General features: G+C 42.5%; 1 protein-coding gene across 1 annotated transcript in view; it reads left to right on the top strand.

Moving 5' to 3' along the window:
- Positions 1-1,138: 1,138 nt before the first annotated feature.
- LOC104530388 (AP2-associated protein kinase 1-like) overlaps positions 1,139-14,136 on the top strand; it is a gene marked incomplete at both ends in the record, with an annotated part of 14,215 nt that continues 1,217 nt past the window's right edge. Inside the window, 5 exons of the mRNA XM_029086725.1 lie at positions 1,139-1,277; positions 3,344-3,452; positions 5,604-5,746; positions 11,571-11,692; positions 13,163-13,244. Of these exons, the coding sequence (XP_028942558.1) occupies positions 1,139-1,277; positions 3,344-3,452; positions 5,604-5,746; positions 11,571-11,692; positions 13,163-13,244 (595 nt within the window). The remainder of the gene's footprint in view (positions 1,278-3,343; positions 3,453-5,603; positions 5,747-11,570; positions 11,693-13,162; positions 13,245-14,136) is intronic.

Genomic DNA, 14,136 nt, shown 5'->3' on the forward strand with positions numbered 1-14,136 from the left:
AAGAATGGGACTCACCAAAGGGCTCAAACTTTTAAAATGAGAATTCTTTGGGATGTGATTAGCTTTTTTTACAGCGTGTAACTGCAGCTCTTGGTGTAGTGGGACTTCTGAAGGCTGCAACAGCACTGAATCATAACTTAATATTGAGCTGATTCTTTAGAAATCCTTAAGCATAAAAGAGAGAGGTGCTGTAATGTAAAGTAGCAGAGAGCAACTGAAGTGCTGTTAGGTTGTGGCATCACCAATGTTGTCGTGCTTCCCTTTTTACCATTGTGCAGGACTTCGTGGCTACTTGGGTACATGCGACTCTTTGTTCTGATTCATTCTGATCTCTGGGAGCCAGGTGCAAAACTTTGATGCTTATATACTTCTGTCCTCCATCAGCTTCCTATTTCTGTCCAGGTCTACAAATGTAAAATCCATATATTTTGATGCGTTACTAAGAGAGATGAAAGGCTTTCATCCTGAACAAGTCAAGTATGTCTTGGGAGTCCTGACTTTACTAACAGCAATGACCACAAAATGAACTGTGGTGGGGGTTTTTTTGTTGTGTTTTTTTTTTTTCCCCCTTGTTCTTCTGTCCTCTTTTAAAAGCACTAACATCAAACCATGCGTGGGAGATGCGTTTCTTCTGCTTCTTGCACAAATCAGCTTTGTAATGTAACTTAGACGCTTCAAAAGTTGAGAAACCTTTTTAAGTTTAGACTTTTAGTAATTCAGTGGATGATCTCTAGCTCTGATTTCTGTCCAAGGCAATGTTGCTGTTTATACTTCAGCTTTCTTCTTCATAATGGAGTTCTTCATAAACGAGTACGACTTCATAATGGAGACTCGTGAAGCAATGGAGGACTGTCTGGCAGGACAAGTAACTGGTATAATTGCTTGTTTTTATGGAGATGTTAAATGCTAACTTTGCTTTCATTAACTGAAGATTTGCCCCTGTGGATTTCTTTTAGTTCCCAGAAATAACTGTCTAGGCAGAGCTGGAAGCTCTGGAGCACATGTAAGGGATGCTCCCACAGCAGCTCTGTTGGTAGCTACTGAGTGCTCTACCTCTTCTGACTGTACTCTGAAGGCAGATGGAGGCAGGGACAGGGTCAGAAGCAAGGACCAAGAGGTTTCTTTCTTAATGAATAAGATGCTTTTGTGTTTCTGCAGGTGGATTTGCAATAGTTTTTCTTGTGAGGACTAACAATGGAATGAAATGTGCCCTGAAGCGCATGTACGTCAATAACGAGTACGACTTGCAAGTCTGCAAAAGAGAAATCCAAATCATGGTAAGTCACCACATTGCATTGGGGCCCCAGGCTGGGAGTGGAACGGTGTGAGAGCCTGCTCACCTTCTGCCTGTGATCTGTGTAGCATCATGTTGCAAACTGTGGGTTTTCTTAGCAAAACTGTCTTTCTTCTGGAAAGACCCAAGTCCTGGAGTTATGTGCCTATGTGGAAAATCTCAGATTGAATTATTTAAAATGTAAATAGCTTCAGTGGACATGAAAAACATGGGAGCTGAAAAAGCAGAGGGAATGAGGAGAGAAAACGAGGGAAGGGAAAAAAACCTCCTGTGTCATTAACCCCACAACTTAATGGCAAAAGGAAGAGCTGAAGAGGTGAGCACGGTTGGAGATGTTAGACTTCAAGGTCTAACAATCTTCAGGGCTAAAGTCTTAAGCCTTTTAGACTTCATTGGAAAAGGCTGATGATTCTGTTGTAACTGTCTCTGAACTCAAATCAGTGCATGAATGGAAGACCTCCATCCTGAGATGAATTTGTATCACAGTAGCTTCTAATTTTTTGGGTTGGGATGAATGCTAGCTCTGTGTTGGTGAGGTTGATAGATTAAAACAGTAAATGTGGAGTAGTTGCTGCCTGGACTTTTGAAACAGGGAAGTGTTTATAATAAGCACTGGGATGTTTCTCTAGATTATTGGATACAAGGAGTTAAAAGATGGCTGGTTTTAGTAGCTGTTTTTAATTTAGTGTTTCTAAACAAAGAAAAAATTGATGATCCAAATAGATTTACTTAGTCTTGTTTGGAGCCTAAACATGGGAAGTGCCACTTTTGAACTTAGATTCAAAGATACTGATGAACATTTAGAGCAGCTGTGAGGTGCAAAAGGAAATACAAAATCCTCATTCTGCTAATTTAGAACACGAGGTATAGGTTTGGGGTAGATGATATTCATATTGGAAGCTCTTACCTGTAGCAATTCTGGGTGTGTTTTTTTAAGAAGCTTTTAATTAGGTTAATACATTTAAAGTTAACTCCTGGAGTTTGTGCGATAGTGCAGTGAAGCTTTTGGGCATGCTTTGTCATCACCATAGCTAATGCTACATGGGAAAAGTTGAGATTAGATTTTACATCAAAGATTTTAGCTGTGCTCACAAAGCTTGTTTACTTGGATTTTACTTGCTGGTGCTTTCCATTGTCTCCGTGTCTTTGGTACCTCTTTGAAATGTGTGGCTAACCTGGAAAGTGAGGGTAGGAGTATTCTTACTCAGCAGGTCCACGTGTTCCTGTACTGAATCTTGTCACAAACACTAATCTTTGCCCTGAAGGAACAGTATGTCCCTAAAAGGATGTATTTTCTTCTTTCCCAGCTTTTGTGCAATAAAGAAGTATTTTAAACTTAACTGGACTTTTTGCAGCCCTGTAGCGTTAGAGCAGAACGTGGCCAGCAGAATCTTGATTTCTTTTACTGTTGAAGCTGAACCTCACATTGGGACTGGCTGTCACACCTAGGAGTGTGCGTGAAGCTGGCAGTCCCAAAGAAATGAGATTTCCCTGCAGGTTTAGCATGTGCTATGGATAAGTCATTGATAAGAGAACTTGTGCTTTAATCCATCAAGTTACTTAAAGTAAGCTACTTCTAAAAGCAAGGTTAAAATTTATTTTATTACCTTAGGGGGTTTTTTAGGGCATATGAAGATTTGAGATACTCTTTTTCCAGCAGAAGAGTGGAAAGAGATGAGAAAAGTAAGCACAACATGTACTGTGCGTGGCCACCACAAACCGTCTGCCTTGTTCTCCTCTCTGCATAAAGGCAGAGCGGCTCAAAGCTCGTCCTGGGCCATCTAAGGGAACACGCAAAGATCTGGACTGATCCTTGGATAAGTTAGTTCATCAGGTTGGCTGTTTCTCTGCTATTTGTCTCAAATCCTTCTGGAAGGAAAACAGGTAGAGACAGACCTCGGCTTTGTTCAAGTTCTGTGTGACAATCCAAAGTGACAGGAGCTTGGGCCTATACAGGAGAACAGCTAGGAAAGCTCTGCAGTGTAGAGGAACCAGACTAAAATGTTGCTCACTCTATATGTGTATGCTTTGAATTTATTTATCTTACAGCGGGACCTATCTGGCCACAAGAACATTGTTGGATACATTGATTCCAGTATAAACTCAGTAAGCAGCGGTGATGTCTGGGAGGTGCTGATACTAATGGACTTCTGTCGAGGTGAGTGTGGGCTCAAGGTACTCTATTGGTAGATTTGTCCCTTTTCAGTGCTTACAAGAAACTTGCACAACACCTTCCTTTGAAAAAAACAAAGCTGTTTCTAGGCCTGGCCCTTCCTTGGCTACCAAGGAACTATTCTGAATAAAGCAAAGCCAAAACTAGGAGTGGAGAAATGGATGATATGTGAAGTTATGCTGATGCTGTTAATGGTACCTACCTAACGGTACCACTAGTACCACCTTTGCCCCTGCCCAGGGTGGTCCTAGATCCTTTCTGTTGCAAACGAGAACCTTGAATATATATTGCTGTTTTCCATAAGTTGATCCACACAAGAAGTGGCTCTTCTAAAGCTGCCAGGCTGTGGAATTAAATTCTTTGCTTTGTCATATTGCAAGCTTTTTCCACTTCAGCCTGACTTAGGATTGTTCTGGAAGAAGCTTGAAAATGAATAATGTGAAACCAAAAAGTATTCCTTTTACCTCTGACCTTTTTGCTTGGCTATCTCTAGCCAGACAGCCTCTTCCAGTCTTTTCCAGCTGTCCCAAAGCTTTGATCTCTTGTGGCTAGGATGTGGTGTTTGGAAAATGACGCATGTGCTGTGCTCAAATGGCTCTCGCAGGGATAATGTTAAGCAAAAATAATGTTCTGGCCAGGTGACTTCATAAGTCTGTGGCTGTTTTGGATGGTGGCAGCTGATGGAAATAGGTATTCTTGGGACTGCTCAGCTTTTAGCTGAAGCCAGGTGCAGTGTAGCAAGAACAACTAGATGCCTTTAGACATGTAGGATGCAGCTTTCTGTTCTGCTTTGCCCTCTTTGCTGTTCTGTTTTGATGCAGGAATCTTGAATAATTTGCATTGGTTTATTTGCTGGTGAAAGGAAGAACCTTATGTGTAGTTTTGCTGAAGGAATCATTATGTAAGCTCTCTGTAAGCTTCAACCTAAACATCACAAGGAGTGTTGTAGGAAACAGGCCTGGCAGTGCTAGTAAATCCATACTCAGCTCCACATTGCAGACCCCACTGTGGAGGAAAGTGCAAACCATAGCAATGCAGAATGCACTCCCTCCAGCTGCCTTAGCCTCCCTTCTGGGACAGATTTCGGGCTGATGAAGTAAAATCTGTCTTCTTAAGGTATGTCCCTCCGTTGGAAATAAGGAGGGCTGCTAAGTGGTATTTCTCATGTGGCTTGCTTTTGCCAGATGCTCTGCTTAGCACACGCCTGCCTCTGTCTCCGACATCCAGACTGAAGCACAGGAATCGCTGTTGTACTTTGGATTTTCCCTTGTTACTGTCCTTCTGTGACAGCTTCCAAACCAAATCAGTGCGTCTTTGTGGGCAGAACTGCAGTCACTTTGAGTGGAAATGTTCACAGCTGTACTATTTATTAAGCCGAGCTTTTCTTTTGTACCATGAAAATAAAGTTTTTCCAACACTTGAGATGTGAAATGATACAGTTTTTGCTTTGGCAAAGGCTTTGCTTCAGAAAGGATGTTTTCCCTCTCTATATATAGGGTGTTTTGAGGGGGTAAGCACCTCTCTTGGATTGTTTTGGAAAGGCCTTGACAGCAACAAAACCTCAAAGTTGAGGCAAATTCAGGACTCATTAATGAAAACTTGCTTTTGTTTATCTGGAGTTCCCCTTGTTATAGATTTAATTTATTTATTTATTTATTTATTGTCAGTCTGACTTTAGCCAAGCCACGTAGTAATGTATGGGGTTTTTTTGAGTGTCTCCTTCTCCCTCCTCTTGCTCACATGGCAAACTATTTTGTGGACTGTGGGTGTCCCAAATTCAGCCTTTTATTCCTCTAGTCTGACAAAAAAGTCTTATTTTGAAGAAGAAAGAAAAAGATGCAACTCAGAATTACATCAGAGTGTTAACACAGCCAGGTGAATGTGGACTTTAGAAGCTAACTTGCTGCTCTCAAAGCATTATTCAAAGAGGAGATGAGATGTAACGCATGCCGGCAGATATGCAAAACCCCCTGGGATTTGGGCGAATTTTGAATTTGAACTCATCAACTTCTTGTGTGCTGACTGTACAGCCACAATTTGATGGGGAGCAGACTAACACAAGTTATGTCTGGTAGGACTGGGGCTTAGAGCAGGCTAAAGTACCTGCTCTGATTCTTGGTGTTTGTTTCTCCTCAGGAGGTCAGGTGGTGAACCTTATGAACCAGCGCCTGCAGACAGGCTTCACGGAGAATGAGGTACTGCAGATCTTCTGTGACACCTGCGAAGCCGTAGCCAGGTTGCATCAGTGCAAAACACCAATAATTCACAGGGATTTGAAGGTGAGTTGTGGATTCCGGTAACACAGCAGGGAGTGTGCATCCTCCTTAACGTGTCTGTTTGCTGCCTACACCACGGCAGACAGGCTTTGAATACCGGGACTCGTTTCCGTTGTTAGCAATGAGGAAAAGTGGATATAAATGCCTCTCTCTATTGAAAGATAAAAAAAGAAATGAGCCTCTCATTGCTACTTACCATATGTTTACCATCTATAGATCTACTTAAAAAACACAAATGTTTGTGAATAATTCCATTTTGCACAGGAGATGTGCCAGAATGTATCTGGTGAATTATTCACAGCGACTTTCTACCACCTGAAACACTATTGATGTTACAAGGTAGTTCACAAAAAGCATGCTGTAAATTTGTTTCCTGGACCCACATTAAAAGGATCCCTCCAGAGATGTTGGCCTTGGGGCAGGAGTTGTTAGAAGCTTTTGAAGCTGGTCTCTAACTCTCTGTTGACCATGAAAGTGCATTGTAAAACTCTGTGTACTTTGCTGGGAACAGAGGTAGGCCAGCTGGGAGAGCTTTTGAAAAACCCCATGCCTATAATCAAACAAACAAAGAGACATTCCCTTTCCTCTCAGCTAGCTCATAAAATGCCTGAATAATATATTCAGCCAAGAGGTATACTCCTGTGTACATCTGAAATTAAGATTTGCTTTGTGGGTCAGGTTCTGTTTTCTGAGCCCTTGACAGATATGTTTGGTGCTGCTGGCCATTTTTTTATGAGCAAAAGGTGCCACGTGTGCCAACAAGAGCCAGGTAGCACAGAGGAAAAAAATCCTTAGGGTTTGGTATGCTTAAGCATGTTTCAGATTATTGTGACCCCACTGCTCAGTCAGTTTGAATATATGAAACAAGTCTGGTACCAGTTTTTTCTAGAGTGAAATGGGTGGAGTCTTATAAATTTGAGGCCTGGATTTAAAGCTGGTAAGGTCTGTGGGTGTCTTGCAGGCATTTGTTTAGGCAAGGAAGACTAGTGTGAGAGGGTGAGGCTTAGGAACAGAAACCTCTACAGTTGATACTAACCCCTGCTGTTACCTTTTTGGTGAGTCCCTGGGTTTTTTAATGAAGAACAAAATCATTGTGTAGCATGTGAATAAATTCTGGGACATCTGTGGTGGATTAGTGAGTTGATCTCGAGTGTTACTTTCCACACTGAGTTGCGGTTGAAGTGGAGTGTTACAGTCTGATGTCCAGCCCACTACTCTGTGCTTAGATCAGTGAAGTTTGCAACGCCTGGCTCTTGGTTGGTAAGCTGTGCCCAAGGTCAGAGAGTTGGACTCCTCTCTGCTTTGAGACATGTTTCCCAGTTGAATATTATATTATTTCTGTCGTGATGACCTTTGGAGCTCCAGTCACAATTGGGGATCTTAAGTACTAACACAGAATTAGTGATTTGGATATGTTTTGACTTTATGTAAGTTCAAATTTAATGAAGCCAAGGAGGATCTGCAGTTCCAGCAGAGAGATTAAGGTCCAGAGAAGTTTTGTGAAAGTTCTGAGTGTAAGGAAAGGCATCCATCGGGTAGGTGTTTGTTGGGGTGAACATAAGCCTGTTGAAGAGTGGGCAGATGTTGACTTCGCAGACAGCTTTGTGGGGGTTGGAGGCTTTTTTTGCCTTCCAGCTGTTTGATGTTGCTCTAACACTGGAGGTTCCTGCCCAGAGAGCTCTGCCAGCAGAAGGCATCGTGTGAATAGTCTTTAAGCCCTTTCAGACAAATGCAGCTGGGTTAGTTTCACTGGCCTGCGGCTGTGATTTTGAGTTAACCCAACAGGCTTTGCCTGAAGCAGAACAACCTCCTGTTGGCACAATCTCCAGCTGGTGGGACCGACAGCTGGGGACAACAGCACCTTTAAGCAGCGTGCCTGTAGGCAAAAGTGGACATCTCACTGTGAATAAAGGCCATGAAAAAGAGAATATGTCTTCCCTGTGTTTGTTTATTAAGATTTTCCTTCACGATCTGCTGGTTAGCTGTCAGGTGCTGCATCAGTCTGTCCCTGTGTGCTTCCAGCTGCACGATGTGCTGTACAAGGGGTGATGTTTAGTTTTGTTGATTGACTGCTGCAAAAACAGATGTATATTGATGCTGCTTTTTCCTAAAAATTAGGAAGCCCCTCATGTGCTGCTGCTGCCCTAGTTAGGACCCCTGTAGAGGCAGTGTGAGCCTACTGGCAGTAGCCTTGCCTTGCATGGTTACCTTTGCTTGTTCTTGCAGATGTCTTCGTCACCCTCAGGGTTCATAGGCCATTACTGCTGCAAGGCCTTCCCCAAAAAGTTTATTTTTGTTCTCGTCCCTCTGGAGTAAGACCACTTCCTATATCTTTAGGTTAGGCCTTTTAAAAGCAAAGAACAAATGGCCAGACCTTACGGCTATCTGTTATATTACTCCGGCTGTGAAGTTTCTGCTTCTAATTTGGGATCTGTGCAGAGAAACTGTAACTGTCAGACCCCAGAGGAGTAGGATTTAGTGAGATGGAGGGAGAGGGAGATCTGTCTAGGGCTGATAATAACAATTTACACAAGTACCCTATACCTGGTGGCAGTTGTCTGAATAACTTGTCTTATATTGAACCTAGTCTTTCCAGTCTTGCATCCTATGATTTGTGTTGCTCACGAAGCACCAGCGTAGAGCCAACTTTGATTCCTACAGCTTGGAGCTTTCTGCAGTGAGACATCTCCCACTTCTACCTGGGATGCTTCTGCTAGTCTGAACCCATATGGTTCTGGGAGTAGATGACTGGCTTTCATGTGAGTGTCTGAATTTTCTTGTAGATACACAGCAGGATACAGCAAATACTATGTCAGTCAACCCAGAGGATGCTCTTGATCAAACCTTCTCTCTCCTTTCCTTTCATGGAATAACTAGGAGGTTGTGCTCTCATGTTAAGGATTTGGTTTCTTCTGCTTTCGTTGTAGCAGGCGACCTCCCAATGTTGCACTTCTCTGTGGCGTGATAGGACAGTCACATTGTGCTGCTGTGCTTTCTTCCATCGCCCTTCTTCGTAGCTCCAAGTCTTGCCCTGATGACACCAACAAGCCTTTGTGTGGGATTTGTCTGACAGATCTGTTTTCACAGAGTGTGATAAGTAAAATTGTTCAGTCCTCTAATAGTAAACCCTTCACAGAATCGCAGAATGTTAGGGATTGGAAGGGACCTCGAAAGAGCAGCTGGAACAAGTCCAGAGGAGGGCCACCAGGATGATCCGAGGGCTGGAGCACCTCTCCTATGAGGACAGGCTGAGAGAGTTGGGGCTGTTGAGCCTGGAAAAGAGAAGGCTCCGGGGAGATCTTATAGCGGCCTCCCAGTACCTGAAGGGGCTACAAGAAAGCTGGGGAAGGACTTTTCATAAGGGCAGTTAATGACAAAACAAGGGGAAATGGGTTTAAACTGAAAGAGGGGAGGTTTAGATTAGATATTGGGAAGAAGTTCTTCACTGTGAGGGTGGTGAGACAGTGTCCCAGGTTGCCCAAGAAAGTTGTGGCTGCTGGCAGGGGGGTTGGAACTGGATGAGCTTTAAGGTCCCTTCCAACCCAAACCATTCTAAGATTCTATAATCCAACCCCCCTGCCAGAGCAGGATCACCTACAGTAGGTTGTCTGGAACATGTCCAGGCAGGTTTTGAATGTCTTCAGAGAAGGAGACTCCACAACCTCTCTGGGCAGCCTTGTGTTGACCATGTTAAGAATATACCTCTGCCAAATCATTTAGTGCTCTTAGACATCACATTGCATTCATTTCTTTGCTATGAAATGCTAAATAAGCTTTCAGAAGTAAATAGTGAATGGTGCCAGGGGAGGAAGGGAAGTTGAAACATCTAAAGAGACCCGAAGGTTCTGGAAAGCAGTCAGAAAATGTACCTTGGTCATGCATCCCTCCCAGGTCGCTACCTGAGCTTAGAAATACCAGCCTTAGAAGCCATTGCTTTCATGAGAGGATATGTGTTGATTTTGCTAGTTAGAGAAATCCTTATTCCTTATTCCACGCCAGTCTGTGTCTGTGAGGTGGTTTTACTGCTTTACTTAAGGTTTTAGCAAAGAAGGGCATTTGTTTCAGAGAGTAAAAACTGTAGCTGGCTACATCCTGTAATTAACAAAACTTAAGGCAACTCATAGTTTCCCTTAAAGATTTTTGTTTGGGGTCTGAATCTGCCCTTGTAAGCGTTGGGCCTGTCAAAAACTGCAGCTTTAAGTGCTCAGAAGTGCTGAAAACTGGATTGCAGCTTTCTGAGTGTTTGACTGGAAGAAGGCACCTCCGTATTCTTTCTAAAGACGGTTTTCTCTGGCCTGGCAGTCAGTAGCAGTAATTCAGGTACTTTGTTTTGCTGTATCATTTTAAAATTTTTTTGGGGAGTTAGCAAACCAGCCTGGTTGCTGGATAGTCCAGTGCTGACGTTTCACAAAACTTGGAGGTTGTTTCAGTGAGAAGTCACCTCAGACTTCTCAGTCAGATAAAGTGGAAGGACTCTTCTGGATATATTCGATGAGTATTTGCAGGGAACAGGGAATAAGGCTGTCAGTGTTGATCTGCTAGGGAGAACATCTGTGTGCAATGCTTTATTCAAAGCAGATGGATAACAGAGGGGGGGGAAGGGGTGTTGTTTAACCCTTGGTTTCAAGCCAGCATTTCCCCCCTCAGCTGCTTTAATTTGGCTGCATTTTCTGATCCTTAAAATGCTGACTCCTTTTTTTTTTTTTTCTTTCATTCTTGTAAAAATCACTCTAGATGGGGAGGTCTACTTCCAAAAGATTTTGTTAGCAAACACTTATGTGGTAATTTTTTTTTTTTTTAAATATACGAGCAGTATGTTTTATCCCATTGTTGTATCTGAGCATTTGACATTGAAGATAAATGCATTAAAAATTGTGTGCATTCCCTTGAGAGAACATGCTGTTAATGCCACTATACAGATGAGGAATTAGAATACAGGGATGCTCTGCCAAAGAACTGAACTCAGGTTTTTCCACGTCTTATGTCAATGTTGTAACATTTAGACAGCTTGCTTAGGTGGATGCAAGCTAGATTTCTGTTAGTGCATGATTAAGTGTGAGTATTTAGGGGAAAGGCAGTGACTCTGCTGATGTTATTATTATTTTTTTTTTCAGCTAACCCAGATGTTTCTTTCAGCATTTGTTTAATTTGTCTGATTCAGGTTACCAAATAATATTTGAAAGAAAGGGGACATCTTCTCAGCAGCATGGAGGAGCCTCTGCTGATACAACCACTCTTTAGGGAGTGTGGGGTACCCGACACATTCTGGTAACAAGCATTTGGAGTGTGAGCATAAGCTGAGATTTGTTTTGAATGAGACTCTAAGTGACAGGTGAAATGCAGGCAAAGAACTGGAGATGTAATTTCAGAAGGTACAGAAATGTGGGTGCTGTCATCCATTTGCCTCCTCTCTGCCCCACTAGACAGCGAGGGGTTATAGCCCTTTATAAAGCTGTGGACAGCTTGTATTAGCTGTCCCAAATTCACATGCCAGACTGATTGGTCATAGTAGCTCAGGGAAGTTGAGCACTAAAGACATCGGGACACAGTTCTTGTCCTGAAGCACATAGTAGTCTTAATAGAGGCATGGTGATGTGCTTGTAAAAGGAGTCAGAAGAGGCAGGATGGAAGACAACTCTACAACTATGCTTGAACTTCTATTTTAGGAGATGTGACAAGAGTTTTGATGCATATTTTCTTTGCTGTCATTTTATGCTTATGTCAGATATGTCTGATCTGTCTTAAGGCACTAAAACCCCTGGCTAATCTAAAGAAAACAAGTGTGTTTTTGTCTGAGTGATTCTGTATTTGTGTGTGGTGCTCATAGGTTGAAAACATCCTGCTGCATGATCGTGGCCACTACGTCCTGTGTGACTTTGGAAGTGCTACTAACAAGTTCCAGAACCCTCAAACAGAAGGGGTAAATGCAGTAGAGGAGGAGATCAAAAAGTAAGTGTGCTTTTTCTTTTCAACTTAGACATAGTTTGTATTTGAAGGGTAAATTTTCTTGTACTGGGACTAAATTTTACGCAGGCCTGTTGCAGCACATTGAATGCTGCTGCATAGAAGTGTCTGCTGCAGGTAAATAAGCGCCTGGGGGAAGGTGAAACAAAAAACTGAGCCTGATGTAATTGCTTTGGACCTGAAAGACCGAGTGTACTAATGCGCAGAAGTTGCCCACCTTGCAGAGGTAGTGACATGCTCTGTTATGTATGGGGTCAGTCTGTCCCTCATCTATCTTGGCTTCTTTGAGCTGCAGTACAGCAGATAACAAAGTCCTTGTCCTCCATGAGCCACTCGTCATAAATCCTTGCAGTGACTAAGGGAATGCATGACCTAACTCCTCAGCCCTATGTAGAAAATGTAAGAACCTTGAGGTGTTTAATCTGGCTCCTTCCTTGCCCCATGCCTGGCCAGCTATAGCAGTAGCAGCTTGGTGCACCGTGACACTTTTCAAAAGGGAACTTTGACTGGCAGTTCAGTAGGACCTAGATCAGGAATGGAGCAGATGCCAGGTCCTTGGTCTTGCTTTAGTTTTGACAACGTCACTGCTGCAAACTCTCCAGTTCTGTTAATACAATATTCTGACTAGAAAACAGCATGTTAGAAATGTGTGCGCATTCCTCCTTTTTGTTAGGATTCAATTACACCTGCCTGGATTTCCTAGACCTGTTTGAAGCTTTTAGAGCACTCCTAGACTGACTGTGCAGTCTCTTTGGAATGCTCTATTTGTACACTTATTAACAAGCCTACAAAAACTTTGCCTTTAGCAATGCTTTTTTGTGATCAAGGTAAATAGCATGCAAAGTGCCACAGCAGAAATTATAGACCTGCTGATAGGAAATCTTATTGTAAGAGTCTCTTAAGCTCTGGTGCAGTTTCCAGCTTTTCTGTTTGTAGTGATGTGTTAAAAGGAGGCAGATTCTAGCTATAGTTTGAGGTATGAAATAATCTTTCCCTTGTTTACAATGACTCTGAGCAGAGTCCTGGTATGGAATTCTGTTTATTAGAAGCCACGTATCCAGCTACGATCTTTGTAATAAAGTAGGCCAAAGCCCCAGCAGTGAGGACATTGCAGAGGACATTTGACTACTGCCCTTGTTAATACTTTGAACCCTTGAGTGTTTCTTTTCTAGTTCTTAAAATGACCGTACACTTTTGTGAGTAAATTGCTTGCTTTAAAAAAGATCTTGTTTACTGCTTTGGTTTCCCTGGGCAGTTTGCAGTGGTTAGTGTTTTACTGCTAAAGTGTGTAGCAGATGCTGTTATTAAAAGGTTTTCCAATAGATTGTAGTCTTTAGTATTCCTTTCCCTAAAATGAACCGGGAAAGAGTGAATTTTGAATTATTTAGAAATGTGACATAGTGAAAATGCATCTGATATCTATTTTGAACTCACTGATAGATCTTTCTGTAACAGGTACACTACGTTATCCTATAGAGCACCAGAAATGGTCAACTTGTATAGTGGCAAACTTATTACTACAAAAGCAGACATATGGGTACGTATAAAAACCACTTAACATCATTCAGCCAGACTGCAGCTTGCTTTCATTACTATAATGAGAGGGTAACTTTCTGGCTGGGGCTAACCTCTTTTCATTAAGAGACTGGACAGTTTCTGAATAAAGAGTTCCTCCGCTTGATGTTTCTGATGAGTTACTACTGAGCAGGGTGGCTTGTGGATAAAAAGTGTGCTTCTTTGCATGCTACCTCCCATGTGGTTTAAATTTAGAGATGTATGAAATTCCAGGGTTGAACAGTGCAAACCTAATTTCATATCTTAACAGTTAAGGCAGAAAATTCAGTGTTGTAACTTCTCGTGGCTGGGTTGGGTTGAAAGCATGTGAAATCAAAGTTACTGGTCAGAATTTAGTAGAAAACTGAGAAAAAAAGACCTTCCCCCAGGAGCAATAGTATGCTTATCCTGGACAGTGTAACGCAGGTCTGAGTTGTCAAACCTGGCCAAAGACCGAGCTTTGGCACTGCTGTTTCTAATGATCAGTGCAATCTTGCCTTTCTTGTTGAGAGCAAAACGCAACTGTGGTGTAATCCATTACTTAATCAAGGATGGAAGGCTCCGCTTTAGTTGGAACGGAGATGAAAAAAAAATCTGTGCTGTTTGTAGTGCAGTGGCAATTCAGCAAATGGGATGTGTTTAAAATGCTAATTCAGAGCGTGTGTGTATGGCTGTTGAAGCCCTGAGCTAGGAAGTAACAAGGCAGAAGCAGTATAAGGAGAGTTTTAATGTATTCTCAATAGCTCTGCATCTGCATGTACAAGAGGAAAAATTGCTGGTCTGACATCTGCTGGGAAGAGTCCTCTGTCCTCTCCGGGAGCTCAGCTTGGAGTCAGGAACACAGCAGCTCCTGTGGGGCTCTTGCTCGGTTGAGT

The sequence above is a fragment of the Antrostomus carolinensis genome, unplaced genomic scaffold (assembly GCF_000700745.2).
Source record: "Antrostomus carolinensis isolate BGI_N321 unplaced genomic scaffold, ASM70074v2 scaffold17889, whole genome shotgun sequence".
Lineage (NCBI taxonomy): Eukaryota > Metazoa > Chordata > Aves > Caprimulgiformes > Caprimulgidae > Antrostomus > Antrostomus carolinensis.